Source organism: Pseudoliparis swirei, chromosome 8 (assembly GCF_029220125.1).
Source record: "Pseudoliparis swirei isolate HS2019 ecotype Mariana Trench chromosome 8, NWPU_hadal_v1, whole genome shotgun sequence".
NCBI classification, from domain to species: Eukaryota; Metazoa; Chordata; class Actinopteri; order Perciformes; family Liparidae; genus Pseudoliparis; species Pseudoliparis swirei.
The window spans coordinates 23,189,610-23,211,924 of record NC_079395.1 but is presented as its reverse complement, the minus strand read 5'-3'; the positions used below and the strand labels follow the sequence as shown (position 1 = coordinate 23,211,924).

At 46.4% G+C, this 22,315-nt stretch overlaps 1 protein-coding gene across 3 annotated transcripts in view; it reads left to right on the top strand.

The window, feature by feature from the left end:
* Positions 1-264: 264 nt before the first annotated feature.
* The window catches only part of LOC130197865 (epidermal retinol dehydrogenase 2-like), a 42,428-nt gene continuing 20,377 nt past the window's right edge, over positions 265-22,315 (top strand). Inside the window, exons 1-6 of one of the 3 annotated variants that reach the window (XM_056420820.1) lie at positions 265-416; positions 3,229-3,556; positions 8,817-8,948; positions 9,226-9,325; positions 18,362-18,506; positions 20,326-20,451. In XM_056420820.1, coding sequence (XP_056276795.1) covers positions 3,236-3,556; positions 8,817-8,948; positions 9,226-9,325; positions 18,362-18,506; positions 20,326-20,451 — 824 coding nt within the window. In that variant the 5' untranslated portion in view covers positions 265-416; positions 3,229-3,235. Of the gene's footprint in view, positions 548-3,228; positions 3,557-8,816; positions 8,949-9,225; positions 9,326-18,361; positions 18,507-20,325; positions 20,452-22,315 lie in introns of all 3 variants that reach the window. The other 2 variants (XM_056420819.1, XM_056420821.1) reach the window with 2 other exon arrangements.

Genomic DNA, 22,315 nt, shown 5'->3' with positions numbered 1-22,315 from the left:
TCTTAAAGATAGCTCATAGTTATATATTGTATTGTATTGTTATATATTTATTTATCTTTTAAAGTTTGCTAAACCTTGAACTGATTTATAAACGTGACATGTGCTTTTTATTTAAGCTGTAAATTAAACATTCGCTTTACGGTGAAGTAAAAACACATACACACTACAAGTCCCAGAACCCCCCGCGGTACAGAGGAGGCGCGCGGGGCTGAGATTGGTTGATTTCCCGTCACGTGACACATCCGGGATCTCCCCGGGTCGAGTAACGTTCCGCTGGTGTTTGATGCGGTAACCTGCTCGTTGTCTCCGGAGGCTACAAGAACCGCTCGCGCCTCATCCGGGTAACTGGAGCCATCATCACGGCCGGCGGCTCTGGGAGTCGTTTCTTTGCGTGTCTTCCATCAACTTTCCCCTCGGTAACGAGTTGACTTCCGGCGCAGCGTGTCGTAACGGCGGCCTGCGTGGCGAGCAAAGGTCTCTTTAAATAGATAACGTTCCTCCGGCTGCGCGCGCGCTCTCCGCCAGTAGTCTCGTGACTTCTGCCTCGGTAAGTCCCAATCTGAATTGTTGGTTTTAGCCGACTCGTTATCGACTCGTTATCCGTCTCCGGCTCCTCTCTCTCGGGTGTGAACTCGCTGTTTGTGTTCTTGGTACCTGGTCGAGGTGTCGACGGCTTTTAAGGGAAGGTTGTTTCCCGGGTTCGTGTTTGTTTAGCCCCTAAAGTTACCGTTACTCACGGACACGGCCACCTTAAACTCTGAACATGCACACGCAGCTGCTGTGTCACGAGTTCAATAACTGAAGGTTTTAAAGCCGAGTTCGATGTTTAAACTTGTAATAAGTGACTCAATTAAATCAAAAAGTGTATGTATATGCTATTATATTGAGTTATGTTAACGGCAGTGTTCCAGTGTTTTAACTTTATGTAATAGCAGACTATCTTATATATAAAGAAGTCTTTATTTAATGTGTGTCATGCAGGGAATCATGCAAACTGTTAAATATAGTGTTAATATGATAAGTCAACGAATAGATTGATAATTAACATAAAACTCCCAGCATGCACCTCTGATATAGTTTTGAGATATTTCAAACGTGTCCCAGCAAGTTAATGCTTAGTTTTAAAGTTTATTTAACACGTAATATTATTTACTACATTTTGTTTTTATCCAAGTTCAATTGTCTAAAACGTAGCTTCATCAGGGCTGTGTAGGTGTGGTTTAGAGAGCTAGTTTTATTATTATTAAAGTAGTGTTTACTTGTTTTGTAGCGGTGGTGTTGGGTCAACAGTGACTGGACAGACCTCCCTGAGTGTTCTCCTCCTCCCCGAGTGTTGTTCTCCTCCCCGAGTGTTGTTCTCCTCCCCGAGTGTTGTTCTCCTCCCCGAGTGTTGTTCTCCTCCCCGAGTGTTCTCCTCGTCCTCTCAGCAGGACAAAGTAACCTGATATTCTCTCTCCTTCACTGAGGGCTGTCATCTTGTTTGAATAAACTTTATTGAAGTCGTCACTGAGATAACGAATGGTTCCTTTTGCTCACGTTCAGAGTGAGGGACCTCCGGTTCTGAAAAGTGAAGTGTCTTAAACCTGCATTCTCTCTAATGTCCACCAGGGGGCGACTCCTCTGGTTGTATAGAAGTCTATGCTTCATGTCTTAAACCTGCATTCTCTCTAATGGCCATCAGGGGGCGACTCCTCTGGTTGTATAGAAGTCTATGCTTCATGTCTTAAACCTGCATTCTCTCTAATGTCCACCAGGGGGCGACTCCTCTGGTTGTATAGAAGTCTATGCTTCATGTCTTAAACCTGCATTCTCTCTAATGCCCATTAGGTGGCGACTTCGCTGGTTGTATAGAAGTCTATGCTTCATGTCTTAAAGCTGCATTCTCTCTAATGGCCACCAGAGGGTGACTCCTCTGGTTGTATAGAAGTCTATGCTTCATGTCTTAAAGCTGCATTCTCTCTAATGGCCACCAGAGGGCGACTCCTCTGGTTGTATAGAAGTTTATGCTTCATGTCTTAAAGCTGCATTCTCTCTAATGGCCACCAGAGGGCGACTCCTCTGGTTGTATAGAAGTCTATATGAATGACTCTCCATCTCTCTTGATTAATTCCCTCGGTAACATTGTAAACAAGAGTTTATGGTCTCAGTCTCTCGTTTGAAGTCTTCTGTACGGCTTGATGTTCATTTGATAAATGCAGCTCCATTCAGAGTGAAGCGGTCCCGGGTCAGAACCGTGAACGCTGTTTCCAACAGAACGGCGTCCGCCCCGCCTTTGGCGTCACGGTGGTTCGATCCGCCTGCTTGACAAACAACGAGATGAGAGAAGACGCCACGCGACTAACTGCTCTCGCAGGCGCACCCCGCTGATCTCAGACCAGTGGACAGACAACAGGAGGTCCACAGGGAACCGCTCCTCACCACTAAGTTACATGTGTGATGTCAGTGGAAGCAGCAATCGATTGCATTCAGGTATTCAACGAGGATAGAGGAAGTAAACATTAACGATATGTAAATATTTAATGGTATCACTCGTTGACCATGCTCCTATGGTGCTGCGGAAACGAGCCCTGAGACCCGAGTGTGTCCACTCGGCCCCGTCGGCCCAACGCCAATGACTGACTACCTTCACATTGAACATGCAGAAGGTTATGTTTTGATCGCCATTTATTTATTTATTTATTTGTATGCGTGTTACTCGCATAAGTCAAAAAATATTAAACCGAATCGCATGAAATTTGGTTGGATGATTGGTTATTATCCGGGGACCATTAGATTACATTTTGGGATCGATCGGGTCAAAGGTCATTGTCAAGGTCATGAAAAGGTCAATCTTCTTTTTACCATAGCGCGGTCAATTTTTATCCAATTTGCATGCAACTAATGCCAACATGTTCATAAGTCAATACCCAATCGTGCCGAGTGCCCGTTATAGTTTTCAATGCTTCTTTGGTGAGATGTCTGAATTAAGTTCTGTGGATCACACAAAGGTCAAGAGTTTTGTTCGACAGCATATAAATGATCAGTGAATACACCTCCTGGTGTGATTAGAAGGTTTTATGTGTTCGGTGACTCCCAAGCGTCTCATGAAAGACCCCCTTTAGCCGGTGGTGGTGAAGTCATGTGACCGCGGTGGTTCGTTGGTAGCCTAGCGTTAGCATTGAACTTGTACAGATGGCGCTCACGCTCCATATCTTCGTCACGGCAACGTGACCCTTCTGTCCATCCCAGATCCATCATGAACTTCCTCCTGGAGACCCTCCAAGTCATCCTCCTCTCCATCTGGTACAATGTGGAGTCTTTCGTCCACCTCTTCGTGCCCAAGAGGAAGAAGAGCGTCGCCGGGGAGGTGGTGCTGATCACGGGGTCCGGCAGCGGGATCGGCCGCCTCATGGCCCAGGAGTTCGCGGCCCTCGGCGCCGTGCTGGTGCTGTGGGACATCAACCAGGACGGCATGAAGGAGACGGCCCGGCTGGCCGAGCAGAGCGGCACCGCCGGCGTCCACCGCTACCTGTGCGACTGCAGCGACAAGAACGACGTGTACAGGGTGGCCGACCAGGTGAGGGCTTCTGACCACGCGCCTCGGGGGGGGGGGGGGCTTCTTCTTCTTCTTCTAATTCTTCTTCTTCCCAAAGCCACTTACAATACGTGCATCAACCTACAGAACAAACTAAGAACAACAAGAATACAGAAAGTAACATTTCCTCAACATAGTCGAACTACAAAAAGTACCACAATAAGAGCCATTTAAGAGCCACTGAAGTGCTAATCTGTGTTTTAATCCAGATATAGTCTCAAGATGTGTTTTTAGCTTCCGGGTGAAGCTGTAGAGACTTCCTGAAGTCAGCGGGGAGCTCGTTCCACCAATCGGGTGCCAGGACAGCAAACATAGATTGTACTTTACTCAGTTCCTATCTTCTCATGAGAGATGAAAACAAACAGCCAACAATTTGTTCTCATTAAAATGGAGACAAACTATCCAATAATCATCTAAATAAATAACCATGAAAACTAATTTAATTCGGTTTGTTATACATAGCCCAATATCACAAATTGTGAATTTTCCTAAATGGGCTTTACGATCTGTTCACATACGGCCATCCCATAATCATCTCATGTGTGGGCAATATAAGCAAATAAACACACAGGACTTTAAAAAAAAAAATGTCATGGTTTAATAAGGGACAGTGCACATTGATAAAAACATTGCAGTAAATGTGCCAGAGTTAGCCAAGAGGCTATTTTTCATCTGTAGTCCCAATGTTGCTGATGTTAAGAACAAACCTAAAAACATAAGATTACAAATACAATCTACAGATAAAGCAAATAAAATATGGGTGAACAATGTTAAAATGGACAGAATAAAAACATAATGTCAGAGATGCAACGTAAAAGCATACAGACTAAATGTGATGTATAACTGCAAACAGGTGAACGACAAGAGAAGACATACAGAGACCGGACAACAGACAGATAGACAACAGCTGACAGACGGACAAAGTGAAAGTCCAACCTGGGCAGATGGAGGAGGGAGGAGCCGTTACAGTCTAGTGCTGACAGAGCTGGGTAGTAATGAACCATTTCTTTGTTTCCGCTTTAAAAGAGTTGAATGATTGTAGCTCTCTGATAGATTACATCTCCTTGTCTCAGTGCGTCCACATGGAGACTCCACACGCAGTGAGCAGCGCTGTCATCTGATACTCATCATTCATGTGGGTCGATACTCTTTTTCTGGGTCGTACAGAGACTCTGGATCCTCTCATCTAGTCTTCTGTGATGTGTCCAGGGAGAAACGGTTTCCCTTCCCTGAGTGAGGAAGATTCTGGTTCATTTGAGTTGATGACAGAACTCTTGTACTGCAGAAGGTTCATCCCGCAGCTGCAGTTCTGCTTTCTAAAAGTGGCCCTCTAGGCCGGGCGTCCTACCCGTTTAAAGTTTGAGAATAGGCCCCAAAGCCCACTAATCATTCTCTTTGGGTTTCCACTCGCCCTCAGAGGGCGTTTGACTCTGGTCCGTGTTTGCCGACTTCGCCGCAGACCCCCGACGACTGCTACTGAGGAGATCAGGGCTCGTACGGTCATGGAAAACCTGGAAAAGTCATGGAATTTTAAAATGGTAATTTCCAGGCCTGGAAAAGTCATGGAAAAAACTTATATCATAAAAGTCATGGAAATGTGTTATCACATGTTCATTCACGCCGAGTTTGAAATAATTAATATATTTTTTTAAAGAAAGACACTCAAAATATAAGCTGGCGTACGCTCTCAATACGCTACATGTTCTAAATTTTTCATGTTTATACCGAGATTTCAGTTTGTTCATGGACATGTGATTTAAAGTCCTGGAAATCCATCGGTCAAAATGTGTAAGAACCCTGTGAGATATACTTTTACACGATCGATATGATTTCTAAATGGAGAGTTCCTAATCCTGTTGGCTGATGAAAGAGTCCATTAGAACGTAAGATAGAGCAGTGAGGATGTGCGGCGCTGAAGACTCACGCCTCCTGTTAAACTTCCTTTACATTCCCGTGAGACCTTTCGTCCTCTCCGATCTCGTAGTTGATAAACGGACATCGAGAAGGCCTCCCATCAGCTGCTCTGACCGAATGCTGCTCACTCTAGGGACGTATCCCCACAGCGGAGGTGAACCTTCACTTACCTTGAGGGATCAGGTAGCTAGCAAAGTGTTGCTAACTGTAACTGGTGAGCATGAAGGAGTCGTTAGCTCACGTGCCAGGTGCTGCCGGGTCGGAGCTCTTGGTGACCACGCAGCGGCGCGCCCATGTTCTCCGGTGGGTGTGGTCCCACCGACGGGAACAATGCACCGTGTGTCCACGTGCAGCAGTATGTAAATCCTGCTTCATCAGCACCACCCTGGACCTCAAACAGGTACTGCCTTCAGTCTGATGGGAGTAATGTGATGCCACAGTGTGTGTGTGCGTGTGTGTGTGTACCTGGTTGGCTGGATGTGGGCAGAGTGAAAACACACACACACACACACACACACATGGAGGAGGATCTGAGCAGCCACCAACATGCTCTGCTCATCCCAATTATCACAAGACACAGGAACATGAGCCGGCTCAGTGTGTCGCAACCCGTCTGAGGTTTTCTCTGCTCAAGACTTTGTGCTGTCAAAGAGAGAGAGAGAGACAGAGAGAGACATAGAGACGGACAGAGACATAGAGACAGACATAGAGAGAGACAGAGAGAGAGACATAGAGACAGACAGAGACACAGAGAGAGACAGACACAGAGAGAGAGACATAGAGACAGACAGAGAGAGACATAGAGACGGACAGAGACATAGAGACAGACATAGAGACAGAGAGAGACACAGAGACAGAGAGAGAGAGAGACATAGAGACAGACACAGAGAGAGAGAGAGACATAGAGACAGAGAGAGAGAGAGACATAGAGACAGACATAGAGAGAGACAGAGAGATAGACATAGAGACAGACAGAGACACAGAGAGAGACAGACACAGAGAGAGAGAGAGACATAGAGACAGACAGAGAGAGACATAGAGACAGAGAGAGAGAGAGACATAGAGACAGACAGAGAGACAGACACAGAGAGAGAGACATAGAGACAGACAGAGAGAGACATAGAGACAGACAGAGAGAATGTTGTTTTCTCAATGTCTAGAGAGTCCTGTTGGTCTCCCTGCCCTGAGGAGGGGACCAGGACCCCCCTCAGCTGGCGGATGCCTTCCAGCCATCGGGGTCCTCCCTCCTGTGTGTCGTCGACACAGCCGACTAGGCGTTTGGTACGCCCCGGGTCAACATTCATAGTCAGATAAAGCCGCCAGGAGTCATCAGTCAAATGCAAACTACACAACAGTACATCTCCTGCACCAGCTGAGCAGTCATGAGTCACTTGATGACGCACCACCATCTCTGGGGGCCGTCGGCTGGTTGACATGCGTTTTAACTTTGCACGTGATCATGAGACCAAAACTCTATTTACACGTCTAGGGATTAAACAAAGAAGGTTTGCTGAGAGAAGCTTTAGAAGCTTTAGGAGGTGTTAAACCTCTACATTTGATTTAATATTCTGCTGGAGGATATTCAACCTTTATTTAGTTTCTTTTGCTTGTGGTACTTGACGTGTTTGTTCACAGGCTTGGTGCAAAGGCAGGTGTTGTTAAAATGTCCTTTTGGTGTCTTTTTGAGGTTGATGTGTTCTTCTTTGTGGACACAGAGCATACACTTTAGTCCAGCAAGGAAATAAACAGGACTCCTTCCCCACGAGCAACATTTAAAGGGACGGAGCGAAATAAATCCTACTAATAGAACCAGTCTGACGCGCCCAGGAGGCGTCACATCTTTGTCACGGGTTTCCTCCTGGCTGGTTTTTTTTGCAGCTGGATACATCTTTTATTGATGTTATTGTTGTCATTGAGAAGACCGGCTTGCACAATTAACCGTCGTTGTCTCGCCCTCCTAGCTACGCAGAATGTATTCAAAGAATACAGACGATACAAAGGGACTGTAAAGTAACCCTACAGGGAGAAGTCTGGGAACAGTCTCTGTTTTGGACCACAGATGCATTGATGGGGATGTCCCTGTGGTAAAGGCAGCAGCTGATCGAGGCCGTTTGTACTTGCGTGGTCTCCATTCATTCAGCAGTCACGCTCTGCCCCTAATGTAAAAGTTATGGGCTCAAATTCCTTAAAGACCCAGAGCCGGACTCCCAGAGTGAACCGGCAGCTTAGCAGACACTGTTTGCGTATGTAAATGTGTGGTGTTGTTTGTCAGTGGTCTGTGAAGACCACCTTCCACACTCTGTGATAAGGGGAAAGCCTGAGCCACGACTTCTTTGTCCTGTTGGATCACAGCCAACATCTGTTTCACAGCGCGGAGGAACATCTGGTTACTCTGGGTGGTGACGTGTTTCTTTCTCGGATCACCTTTTAGTTCTACACCGTTTCCTTTCTTTAGTTTTTCTGTCATTAATCTCTTTAAGTCTAGTGAGCTGGTTGGTCTCCTCTAGTTTGATGGATAGATATAATCGAGTATCATCTGCATAATAATGAAAGTTTATGGAGTGTTTCCTGATAGTATTGCCCAAAGGAAGCATGTATAAGGTAAATAAAAGTGGTCCAAGCACAGAACCTTGTGGAACTCCGTGACTAACGTTGGTGGTTATCGAGGCTTCTAAGGTCTAACAAGACCAGTACAGAGAGGAGTCCTCTATCAGCACTAAGGTCTAACAAGACCAGTACAGAGAGGAGTCCTCTATCAGCACTAAGGTCTAACAAGACCAGTTCAGAGATGAGTCCTCTATCAGCACTAAGGTCTAACAAGACCAGTTCAGAGATGAGTCCTCTATCAGGACTAAGGTCTAACAAGACCAGTACAGAGAGGAGTCCTCTATCAGCACTAAGGTCTAACAAGACCAGTACAGAGAGGAGTCCTCTATCAGCACTAAGGTCTAACAAGACCAGTTCAGAGATGAGTCCTCTATCAGCACTAAGGTCTAACAAGACCAGTTCAGAGATGAGTCCTCTATCAGCACTAAGGTCTAACAAGACCAGTACAGAGATGAGTCCTCTATCAGCACTAAGGTCTAACAAGACCAGTACAGAGAGGAGTCCTCTATCAGCACTAAGGTCTAACAAGACCAGTACAGAGATGAGTCCTCTATCAGGACTAAGGTCTAACTAGACCAGTCCAGAGATGAGTCCTCTATCAGGACTAAGGTCTAACAAGACCAGTACAGAGAGGAGTCCTCTATCAGCACTAAGGTCTGGCAGTATCTTTTGAAGTATGATTGCATCCCATGTCAAGACATTTTCTCGTTGCTCCTCGCAGGTGAAGCGAGAGGTGGGCGACGTCAGCATTCTGGTGAACAACGCCGGCATCGTGACGGGCAAGAAGTTCATGGACGCTCCGGATTCCCTGATTGAGAAGACGGTGGAGGTCAACACCATGGCTCACTTCTGGGTCAGTCCCACTCGGCAGGCACAGATGAGCTTTGGGTCCGAGTGATCGCTCGTGGAGACCTCATCATATGTAGAGGCGGACCAGTCGGCGTGGTGCTGTTGGTGATGTACCATCTGAGCACACTTCATTTGTAGTTTAAAGATTCTTAAACTGAGTTTTGATTTGACCATTTTCTCATCATTGTGGGTCAAGTCATCTAGATAAATCATGCAACTGTAATGAAACCCCATGTTTAGTTTCCTCTCTCCATCTGGATGTGTTTCCTGTCTCTGCTCAGACCTACAAGGCCTTCCTTCCGGCCATGATCGCCAACAATCACGGCCATCTGGTCAGCATTTCCAGCTCCGCAGGACTCATCGGAGTCAATGGATTGGCAGGTGCGTTATCTCCTTCTCACCATATCATGCATGTCACTTGTGTCAAAGCAGCTTTCAGATACAAGCTTTTTGTTCATGGACAAATACAAGAGATGACGATTGGTAGTCCTTTTTAGTGTCGTGCTAGTATTTATTTACACTTATTCTGCCGTAGTCGGTGAACTTCACCGCGCTGTGAGCCTGCGTGATGTTATGAACACAAACACCAGGGTGGTTGGTGCTCTGACGTTCGTGGGATGTTCACAACAAGTATGAAGCAGAACTCGTGGTTAGTTCATCATGGGGGATGAAGGAAAAGTTTCATGGAGCAATGACAGAGATAAGCCACGCCCCCTCTCCAACGCAAACCATGCTAATAAACTACAAATAGTCGGACGAGTAAAGTACTGTCGGATCTGTTTTTGAATAACGGATTTGAAATGTTTAATAAAAAAATAATCGGAAAAATAGTCTCCAGATTAATCGATTATTAAAATAATCGTTGGTTGCAGCTCTCGTGAAGTGGCTCTCCTCCTGTTGGTTTCAACATGGATCTGTTTCTCTCAGTAGCTTCATGGACAACAGGCTGTAGATGTCAGTGGGGCGGTGTCATGATAGAGCCAAATCTATTCAGGACAACTATTATCTCAGGATTTGGGGAGGTCGTCCCGTGTAGTCCACACGTCAGGGTCTTTGGGCAGGAGAGCATGTGAATGTATTCAGGTGACCAGGCACCCTGTATGGTCACCTGTCACCACCAGTGTGTGTGTGTGGGTGAATGCTGGCTTGTGTTGCAAAGCACTTGAGTGATGCTGACGCTCCAAGTGCTTAATAAATCTGCATTCATGACGTCCCCGAAGCACTGAAGGGAAAACGTCTTTTATTCACTTAACTTGCTCTACAGAAGAGGGGCCCAGTAGATCGATCAAAGGCAGTGTGGGTAGATCGCATGACACTTACAATAATTATCCTCCATACGGCATTTGCCACTTGATGGACAAACGGAGAAGCCAGTCCACGGGTCACTACACATGGACAGGCAACCGCACGAGCTGCAGGAAAACGCCGCCGAGTTAATTAACTCATTAGTTAGCCTGTCAAGACTTTTGGAACTTGCTCACAGAGGAGAGGTACCAAACATGAGGACATGTGCTACCTTCTTGACTGCAGTATTTGGCTCTACTTATTTATGCGAGTCAGCTTTTTCCCACATCAACAATATGAAGTCTAAACACCGGTCCACCATGACCTGAGGCTGCCAGCAGCTGGGTATGCAGCCCTGGCTGATTCACTTCAGTGCAAGTCATCAGAATTGTAGAGTGTCATAATATATAATAATATATAGATATTTATTTACATATATATATATATATACATATATTTACATATATATATATCTACACATATATTTACTTACATATATATATATTTATATCTATACATATATATTTACATATATACAAATATATATATATACAGTATATATATATGTCATCTACACACATATATATATATATATATATATATAAACAAAGCAGTAAAACATAGAAAGATATTTAGCATTATTAATGTAGGTAGATCATTTTTAAAACTCTCGCAAGCCAAGAAACTGTTCTCCCGGCTCTAAAGTGTCGACAGCGTCGTGAGGCAGAAACTCGTCAGACCAACGGGGCAAAATGATAAAGCGTCAGAGCAGTCTTGAGGAGGTTTGGGTCCTGGTTCCCGTCGCTAATATAGAGACGTTGTTGTGGATGTTGTTGCTTGAAGCCCCCTCTCTGGGGGGACATGTGGCCCAGGCTGCTGCCTGCTGGTCTGTTTACCTCCTGCTGCCCACAAGTTGCATTACTCACAACACCGAGTCAGAAACCCCCACATGCGTCTGCAGCTCGTGACCCCAGAGCGTCCACTGACCAGGGGGCGTGTTCTACTCTGACAAACGGCAATGGGCCGAAGAGATATGAATAATTAATGTTGACGGCGTAATAACTGCGGAAGAAATGTCTGTTTACTTTCCTAACCGGAGAGCGCTGCCCACGGCCAGAGCGTCTGGCCTCGAGTAGCGAATGCAGGATTTACACAGAATGAAGGATTGAAGAGCATGAACACCGCTGGACACGTGGCTGTAGGTGGACTCTGATCCAATAAACTGGCCCTGTGAACTCTAACTGGCTGCAGCTTCTGTGTTAACTCAGGTCAGTGGACCATGACAGTCTAGTGAGCCGCTTGAATACGGCTGTTTGAGGATCCACAGCGATATGTGAAATTCAATTTTCAATTCAGTTTATTTGTATAGCCCATTTTCACAAATTACAAATTTGCCTCGGAGTGCTTTACAATCTGTACACATAGACATCCCTGACCTTTGACCTCACATCGGATCAGGCAATGACTCTCAAACAACCCTTCAGGGTAAAAGGTCAGAACCCTTGAGGAGAGAACAGAGGAGGATCCCTCTCCAGGATGGTCAGGTGTCATAGATGTCATGTGACCAGAAGGAATCATCACACACATTAAAACACAGGAACAACACAATGAAGATGACTGTCTGAAGAGTTGGTAGTCGGCATGGACCACGATCCAGACCTCCACCATCCATCAGGCAGGTGGAGGAGGAGTGGGCGTAGTCTCAGCAGTGGGCGGAGTCTCAGCAGGGCCATGGCGTAGTTGGTCTTGGTCATATTCCACCATCCGGACTGTGGAGAGGGAGTTCTGACGGTTCACCTGCAGAAAACACGGTGTTGGTTGTTTAGCGGGTAACACGGTGGCCATGGAGTATCATGGGCGCCCTGGTTCTGGTATCAACCACGACCCCAACGTGCTTTATTTAAAGCTTGATACAGCCGTTGTCTTTCAGGTTTACAACCTTCAACATGTTCTTTGTGAATAGATTCCCATCACGGACACGACGGATGTTTGTTATGAATGAACATGAACAACCTCACAGCTTTCCTTCTAGTTTCTGTGTGAATGATGTTTGTATACAAATGCAGTCCATTGAAAGAGATTGTCCTCTGATCTCCACCAAAGAGACTCATGACGGTTAGACTGCATGTGATGGCACTTTATTTCTCACTTGGCTTTTTCCTCTGGACTGAACCGTCCATTATGTGGACGGAAACAGAATTGAAGGAACTATGAAAGAAACTGGAAATGCATTTATATAATACTGGCTATAATTCATACTTCCATTTACCACTCACTGTGCGGTGGGGCTGTATTATACAATATTTGAATAATAGGAATAGTGCATTATGTTTTAATCTGTTGACACTCAAGATGAAAGCACTTTCATTAGAGCGGCCCTACTTTAGGTTGATTGAGCTGCTCATAGGCAGATTATTCCGTGATTTAAAAACCAATTCCATTTTCCGCATAAACAAACGCCAGCGTAAAATAATGGTACTTGGTTGGAGCCATTGCTCATTGCAGCATGGAGACCGGATGGTAATGAACAGCCTCCAACAGGACTCTGTAGACAATGCATCATGTTACTTTTGGGAATTGCAAAAAGAACAACAAAGCAATCATGAATTGATGAAGTCCAAACAACGTGAATTAGTCCTGGAGACTTGACCTCTGACCTGACGGCTTCCGCCATGATGGCCTGTTTCTTTGTTTTCTGGTTGATCTCTCCATCGGTCCCCCAATGAGCTCCTTCAAGCTTGTAGTTGGGGGTCCTCTGAGGGTCTAGGGGATGCACCTGCCGCCAGTTCTGCTCTTGCACCTCGTTTTTCTCGCGTTTTATTTTTTAGAATCGGACTAAGTTCTCGGTACCTTTTCAACCCCAAATGTCCCACTTTGCCCGGACTGAGGCGAGTTAATCTGGCAATGACGGGGGCCGAGACATGTCAAGAGCAACGGACAGTACGCTGTAAAAGATGGTGCAAGGAAATAAATGAAGAAATGGAGAGAATAAAAAGCAGAAGATAGAATATTGAAGTGTGAACAGGAATGTTTAGAGATGAGACTTTAGAATCTGAACCTTGGAGGTAGAGTGTAACACTGCTTTGGTGCCGCTGCCTCAAAAGCTCCGTCACCACCAGTTTTAAGGCGAGTGCGACGGACCGACGGAAGGTTCTGGAGGTTTGGTCTGAGACGAGTGAAGATGATCTGCTCTACAGGGAGCCAGTGGGGGTGGTATTCATACCTCATGACGGGTAGCTTCAGGTAGGCTGCTGTCTCGAGAGGCGGGATAGACTCCGCCCCTCAGATGCCGGTAGCGTCCACCGTCGGCATGTTCAGCCTCCTCTCGGTGGTCTTCTGTGTGAAGGAGGCTCATCTTATCTGTTCTGTAGTGAGAACCCTCTGGACTGTGTCCCCCTGCACTGATGGTATGCTCCAGCTGATTATATTATGTCATTTAGCTGTCGCTTTTATCCAAAGCGACTTACAATCCTGTTACATTCACACACCGTACGTAGACGCAGCTACAGGGAGCAATTCAGGGTTAAGTGTCTGCTCAAGGACACATCGACTAGGGTGGGGATTGAACCTCCAACCCCCTGATTGAAAGACGGATACAGATGTTTAAGTCCCAACTCGAGGTGAACTCATGGCGTCAGTCTGCTCACTGGAGCACTGACGACACGGATATTACAGACACAAAACTGAGTCCTTAATAAAGTGTCTGTGCTCTGGTGTCAATGTTTACGTGACGGCGTTCCTGCTGTTGCCCTTCAAAATAAAAGCTCAACGTTGAGCATTATTGAGAGGCCGTATCGAGCCTGCAACCTGGTTTTAAAGAGTTGTGGAGTTGTTATCACACGTGATGATAAACGTGATGACTCACACTTATCTGCAGTCAGTTACAGGTTGCACTTCATTGTTATCTTGAAAAGGTATTCACGGGTTAATTGAAGCCACAATAAGCTAAATGTTGCACAGATATAACTGTATTTGTATTGTACGAAAGTAATTGAAAACTTGTTAGTTTTTTTTCTGATGGTGTAATCTGGTTTTTATTTATTACATTATAAGTACCTTAACCACACCAACTAGCTCATCGGTCGGGCTGCACCTTTTCTGACCAGCTCCATAAGACTCATGTTTACCACATTTTTAGTTGTGTGTAATGTGATCCCTATATTAGATAGATAGATAGATGTATACTTTATGGATCCCGCAGGCGGGAAATTACAGGCAGATTATGGAAGATTACAGCATAACATGAGGGAAGAGAGGAGAGAAAAGAAAAAAAAACCAGATTATGCCCCTAGAGGGGTACAGTGTGGGAGCAGGATAAAACACCTTAGCACAAAAGCACATACATTTAAACAAGACGTGCAATGGGGATGGAGGGGGGGGAGGGGAGGAAAGCCAAAGACTGGGTGATCTAAGCCCAGCCATTGGGGGGCAGAAGGTAACCAGCGCAGACAAGCAGCCAGCCATCCGGCAGCCATTACGGCGCCAGTCACAGACCCCGTCCTGTCACATTGGGGGTACGAAGCAGGCGGAGGCGTGGGATGGGGGGGGGGGGTAGTGAATGCATATCAGTGTGGAAGTTTGTGTGTGAGTGGCCTGGTATGTCGTCCTCCCCCAGGCCACAACAGACAGAGTTCTCAGTCCGCAAGATGGTCGTTGCCATGGAGATAGCCTTGAAAGGTCCTGGGGAGACAACAACCACAGGTGTCTGTGGATCGGGGGAAGGGAATGAGAGAGAGTCTTACTACAGCAGTTGTTGTTCCAGTAACGGCCTTGGCCAAGGCCCGTTCTGGTTGAGGGAGCCGAAAGCAGATAAGATTGGGATTGTTTGGTCTTCCAGTTGCTGCATTCAATTTGCGCAACGACTCCCTCCATTTTCCTCCCATTTTCCAATAGGTTTTCAAATCGATCCAATTTCGTCGGGCAGCCTTAGGGGGCTTTTAACGGCTGTCACCGCTTCCTTAATTTTCCGATAAGCAAGGGCAACACCAAATCCAAACAGCAGAAATCCTGTAATCATAGTTCCGAATAGGTAGATGTCTTCTACGTCCTCCACGGAAAGGGCTGCTAGGCACACGCCACGCCAACGCTCCCACGCGTCCATCGTGTAACCAGCTGCCAACGTCCCGGCAGGACGGGCAGGTTCCCCGAACCCGAGCTTCTCATACAGGGCTCCAGACTAACTTTTTTTACTAGGAGCACAGTGGCCCCTAACTTAAAATTTTAGGGGCGCAAGCAGAAAATTTAGGGGCGCACACAGGGTTTTTCCTGGGTCAAAATGGGTCTTCGGTGCTCCCCAAAAAAAATGTTGGCGCCCTGCGCGCGCACCGTCTATTCGTACAGGTCGAGCTATTGAGTGAGTGATCAGCAGCTGGCCGCTCTGTCCATTCACGCACCTCACAGTTGTGTATTGATCAGACAAGAAGACACGCTTATCAACTCCAGTGTTTCCCCTACCATTATAACAGGGTGAAATCTCCACCCGCCACTCTGTAATTTTCGTCTACCCCCCCCCCGTCAACAATTCTCGGCTCGCGTGACAGAGCGATGCGCGCGCCGACATCGAAGTTCTGCCGTGATGCGGCGCTGCGGGTGAGCACACTCTCACCACCCACCCATTGATTGAATGCATTCATAGAAAGCAGTTTCTTTTAGGAAACGGAATCAAAATAAATATTACTATGCAGCACGTTCTCTTTTCAATACCATCTAGGGTTTGATGATGTTATGATTAGAGATGCACCAATCAGGTTTTTGGTGCCGATCACCGATCACTGAAATCAGTATCTGCCGATCACCGATAATACCGATCACCGAGTCGATTGAAGCATTCTATTTATTGTGTAGCATTATTGCCTAGGACTATGAGGAAATACATATATAAAGCAACTCAAACATTAAAGAAATTACCGATTTCTTTAAACATTTAGGACTTTTACTTTGAAAAATGTCCTAATTGATACATTAAATTAGTTTGATTGCTATTGTAGGGGATTTCAGATATGTATGGAACACATCTGCATTATTCATTTCCTGGAACTCTTGGGGAAATCTATATACAGGACTTTTCTTAACATACAAAAGACTGACTAATTTTTATAAACTCTTCCTTGGTCCAGTAAAATGTTTTAATGTTAGCATAATTTAAGCTAAATCTCAGAAACGATCTATAAAGATACATCAGTTCATTGTTTACTTTTATATGTTCGTGTATGATTTGTCGACATCTTATTTTGATAAACGGATGTTTCACGTGGTTCTTTCCGCTAACTTTGCAAAACCGGATGTTGTCACTTAAATCCTTCCGCTAACTTTATCAAAACCCTCTTTGCTCCCGATGGAATGCGTTTACCGTGAGCATCAGTCTCTAGGGGCAGACATGTGAGAGTCGGCTGAGTCGACCCAGTGATTCAACTCGGGGGACGGGGACGCCGCTCGGTGGTGAGGATCCCCTCGTGGACCTCTCACTCTGCGGCCCTCCGCTGCGGTGCGCCTCTTTTCACACATTAGCCCCCCCCCCTCTCACACACAGGCCAGCCTTCTTCTTCGGTTTTCGTCTTCTTCTTCTGGAGTTAATGTCGGTTAGCAAACCAGTCATTCATGCATTATCGCTAACTGTAGTGGGCTGAAGTGTAGAACAAGTTTGTAAGCAACACAAATATTTAATAACAAAAAAAAGAAATCTGCTAATTTACTGGTCGCGCATGCGCGAGTTGATGAAAAATTTACTCGCACTGTGTCTAATTTTAGGCGCAAAATGCGACCATTTGGTCGCAGTCTGGAGCCCTGTCATAGAGAAGATGGTGTCAATTGCGTTGAGAGACCAGTTGATCAGTTGATCGGTCCATGGTTTTTAGTTCGAAGAGCGATGCGGAGAGAGCCTCTCAAGTATAAGACAGACAAAACATGATGATAGGAGCCAAGCAGGGAAGGTCATGGGGAGGAGAGGGAGGGGGAAATGTGACCGCCTTCGGAGAGAGCCAAACGAGAAAACAGTTGACAGTGACAATTGACAGTGAATTAGATTTTTCTTGCATAAAATTAGTTAAAGAATTCTTATACTGCATTTAATTGTTGTTGTCTTTAAATGAACAGAAGCTGTAGACCATTGGGAAACACTGAGCTGTCAGAGGCCCTTATCAGTGGTTGTGTAATAGATGGAGCCGGGGCCCCAGATAATTCCTAATCGTCTGAACGCTGTATTTCGATGAGCCCACAACGGGTCACAGGGGGCGGTGAGCCGGTCCGGCTGAACTCATCAGGACCGGCTCAGCGCCGGCTTATCGATTCGGTGGCGTTTACAGTCGTCAGGTCGATAACGGGATCCAATGTGATTATGATTAAAGTGGTCAAAGTTCTTCTGAGAGCAAACCTCCTTTATTTTTTTTGTGCTCAAAGTGCACCACGATAATGTGATGTATATATATTTTTTTTTATATGTGTGTGTATATATATATATGTACACTACCGTTCAAAAGTTTGGGGTCATCCAGACAATTTCGTGTCTTCCATGAAAGCTCACTTTTATTTATCAAATGAATTGAAAATTGAATAGAACATATAGTCAAGACATTGACAAGGTTAGAAATAATGATTAATATTTGAAGTATTAATTTTGTTTTTCAAACTTCAAGCTCAAAGGAAGGCCAGTTGTATAGCTTATATCACCAGCATAACTGTTTTCAGCTGTGCTAACATAATTGCACAAGGGTTTTCTAATCGGACATTAGTCTTCTAAGGCGATGATCAAACACAATGTACCATTAGAACACTGGAGTGATGATGGAAATGGGCCTCTATACACCTCTGGAGATATTTCATTAGAAACCAGACGTTTCACCTAGAAGAGTCATTTACCACATTAACAATGTATAGAGGGTATTTATGATTAATGTTATCTTTATTGAAATAACAGTGCTTTTCTTTGAAAAATAAAGACATTTCTCAGTGACCCCAAACTTTTGAACGGTAGTGTATTTATATATGTATATATATATTTGTGTGTGTATATATATATATATTCATGTATATATATATATTCGTTTATATATATATTCGTGTGTGTATATATCTGTATATGTATTCCTGAAGTCGTGATAACTCGTATAACTACGTTCCCCTCCTCTCTCCCTGCAGACTACTGTGCCAGTAAGTTTGCGGCGGTGGGCTTTGCGGAGTCAGTGGGTCTGGAGCTGCTGGCGACCGGGAAGGACGGCATCAAGACCACCATCGTGTGCCCGTACTTCATCAACACCGGCATGTTCGACGGCTGTCAGAGCAAGTAGGTCTCCTCACGGCTGCAGCTCAGACGGCTCGGGGAGGGTTTGTTTGTTTTCTTCACACCAGTCAAACAATCTGTGACCTCACAAAAGATGTTTGTACCAATGTAAATTGGGCTATGTGGATAAAGTTCTGCGGTGGTGGTGTTAACGGGGACGTCCCAGGACCAGGACATTGGGAGCCGTTTCCTGTGTAATTCTACGATTCTTGATACTATTTCAATAACACGGTATAAAAACACACAAAGTTAAAGTCAAACTGTATATTCCATGTCCTCCGACATACAGAACTGTGTTACCATTTAGATTACCGGTTGGTTTATTAGCTGGATTCCCGTTAGCTGACTCCTTAGCGGCCGCTAAACTAACATGTAATACATAAAAACATTCAAAACATGAAGTGAAACAGTTAAAAATGTTCCAAACGGCGTAAAATAAAGAGAACGTGCCGTGTAGGACGAGGTTAGGAAGTCAACATCACTGATGTCTGTGTCATGTTGCTGTGGATAAGTCGTCACGTTTACCTGCATTAGACCAGATTACATTGAACGCACCACGATGACGCTACACCCCTGGCGCCTCTGTTCTGGTAGAATCTCCTGGTTCTCCTGGCCGGCTGCGCGGCGGCTTCAGGGTTGACGGTTCCGGTTCTCGTGGCGTCGCGGTTGCATGAACCGTGGTTCCGTGTGCGATGTCGAGTTGTGGCGAGCGCCGTCGCCAGTGGGCGGGGCCTCCGGCGTTACTGACGAGATGTGCAGCCGGCAGAACTAATCCCCTCTCGCGCTGTGGAGATGACGGTCAGCCGGCCATCATCACCTCAAACACAAGACAACGCTCATTTCCTCCGTCTGATAGTCGTCTTCATGTTTCTATCGGCAATCGACCGTTTCTCCCTTGAACTGAAGCTTCTCTCTGAGATCACTCGGCGCTGACGGCTCGTATCGATCACCCTGAGGTCATGGAGGTGTGTGAGTGTGTGTGTGTGTGTGTGTGTTTGTGTGTGTGGAAAGCCACTAAGCAGTGATGGCTAGTGTGAGATGAACTCACCTGTAAGAGTTCCTGATGTCATTTAGGAGCACAGGCATATTTCTTAGAACAATACTGAACTAGAACGGGCACTCAGTAGAGCGCATATCTCAATATTGAGCATTGACTTATGAACATTTTGGCATTAGTTGCCAATTGGATAAAAATTGACCGTGCTATGGTAGAAAGAAGATGTTGACCTTTTCATGACCTTGACCTTTGACCCGATCGATCCCAAAATCTAATCAAATGGTCCCCGGATAATAACCAATCATCCCACCAAATGTCATGCGATTCGGTTTAATACTTTTTGAGTTATGCGAGTAACACGCATACAAATAAATAAATACACGGCGATCAAAACATAACCTTCTGCATGTTCAATGTGAAGGTAATGAGAGCGACTGAGAGAGCAGAGGGCCTGAAGAGACTTTATAAATCCTGAGGGTCCCCGTCGCGAAGCCCCCGGCCGTCCTGTCAAACACGCTGAGTGTGAGACGCCACTTATCCAGTCACACCTGAGGAGCTCGTTACGACGTCAATTCTGATGTTTCAGACACTGAGCGTCCACCCCGTGAAGCCCTTCTCACACACACACACACACACACGATTATGTCATTTAGTGGCGTGCGCGCCGCAGACGTTGAGGTGCTCTGTCGAGAGAGAGGAAGTGAATCGAACCCGGTTCGTGGAGGATGATGCGATGACTCGGCGTTATTGTTTCACGCCTCGGCCATGTGACGCTTCTTTAGAGAGAGGTCAGCATCTTCATCCTCTTCCCCTCGTCTTCCTCAGGTGGCCGACGCTGCTGCCCATCCTCGAGCCAGAGTACGTGGCCAAGAAGATCATCAACGCCGTGCTCACCGACCAGGTCTTCCTCCTGCTGCCCAAGAGCATGTACCTCATCACCGCGCTCAAAAAGTGAGTGACCTTGACCTTTGAGGCCTCTTCCTCGTGACTGCACTGACATCAAGATGGCGCGGCTGTGTCCAGACGCCGTCGAGGTAGCTCCGCGGAGATTGTGCGCTCTTTTAGTTTTTGTGTTTATTTTTAATGTTTTCTTTGCCACAAACACATCGGCACTAACAACATACGACCGCAGCACACTTTTGGACATAAACTTTTGCGCAAAACAAGGGTTTTTGTCCACTTTTTCCATCGATCCAGCGTGGCCGGCAGAGATCGTACGAGCGAACCACATCAACAACAGTGGAGCCGCTACTACGGGCGAAAACATCGAGGGAAACGGAGCGGAATTCGGAACAGACTGAGAGTTCAAGCCCACCGCCCACCTCTGCCCAGCATCCTTCTTGCTAACGTCCAGTCTCTGGAAAATAAGATGGATGATGTTAGGGCAAGGATCAGATTCCAACGGGACATGAGGGACTGTAATATCTTTTGTCTGACGGAAACGTGGCTGACCCCGCTGGTGCCGGATCGAGTCATATGCCCAACCGAGTCCTTCTCTGTTTTCCGTGCAGACAGAACGGAAGAGTCTGGTAAATCTAAGGGTGGAGGGGTTTGCTTCATGACTAACAACATGTGGTGCGACCCCAAGAGCATTAAGACTCTTTCTCGTTCCTGCTCGCCGAACCTGGACCATCTGCCGATCTCATGCCGTCCATTCTACCTTCCCGGGGAGTTCAGCTCGGTCATCACCACAGCCGTCTACATACCACCACAAGCGGACACCGACGTAGCACTATCGGACCTACATGATGTGTTATGTCGGCATCAGAACAAGTATCCCGACGCGCTGTGGTGGTGGCTGGGGACTTTAATAGGCTAACCTAAAAAAGTCATGCCGAACTTTCACCAGCACATTACGTGTGCTACCAGAGGAAAGAACGTTGGACCACTGCTATACGCCATTCAAGAGAGGCTACAAGGCTGTCTCTCTCCTCCGTTCGCAAATCAGACCATGCCGCCATTTTTCTGCTTCCGGGATACCGGCAAAAGATCGCGGGAAGCGGTAGTGACGAGGAACGTGAAGCGGTGGTCTGACCAATCAGAGGCTGAGCTACAGGACGCTCTGCGCGTCGTCGACTGGGACATGATCCAATCCAGTTCCAGTGACGTCAGCGAGTTTGCGGAAGTAGCAATGAGCCTCATAGCAACGCTTAACGGACACCATCGTCCCCACGGTAAAAGTTAGGGTCTTTCCTAACCAAAAGCCGTGGGTTGATAGATCCATCCGTGAAGCTGTGAACGCCCGTACTGCTGCCTATAACTCCGGTCTTGTATCTGGCAACATGGACAAGTACAAGGCAGCGGTCTATGGACTGAGGAGGCGGTGAAGGAAGCCAAGAGGAAGTACCGAGACAGAGTGGAATCACAGATGGAGCAGCGCGACACCAGGCGCCTATGGCAGGGGCTACGGACTATCACAGACTACCAGAGCAGACCCGCGCTATGGTGAGTGCCGCGCATCCCTAGCGGACGACCTGAACTCATTTTATGCACGGTTTGAGGCTAGCAACAACAGCGCTAGCTCGCCGCTAACAACAACACCGTTAAGCGTAGCCGAGGTGAGTTCTACCGCTGGGGATGAACACACACTGTCTGTGACCGAGCACAGTGTGAGGAGGGCTCTGTTGAGGTGAACACCAGGGAAGCTGCAGGTCCAGATGGCATATCTGGGCGAGTACTGAAGACCTGTGCTAACCAGCTAGCTCCAGTGTTCACCACAATATTCAACCTCTCCTGGCTGAGTCCGTGGTCCCGCCTGCTTCAAGAGATCCACTATTGTCCCTGTGCCCAAGAATGCTTCTCCAGCATGTATGAA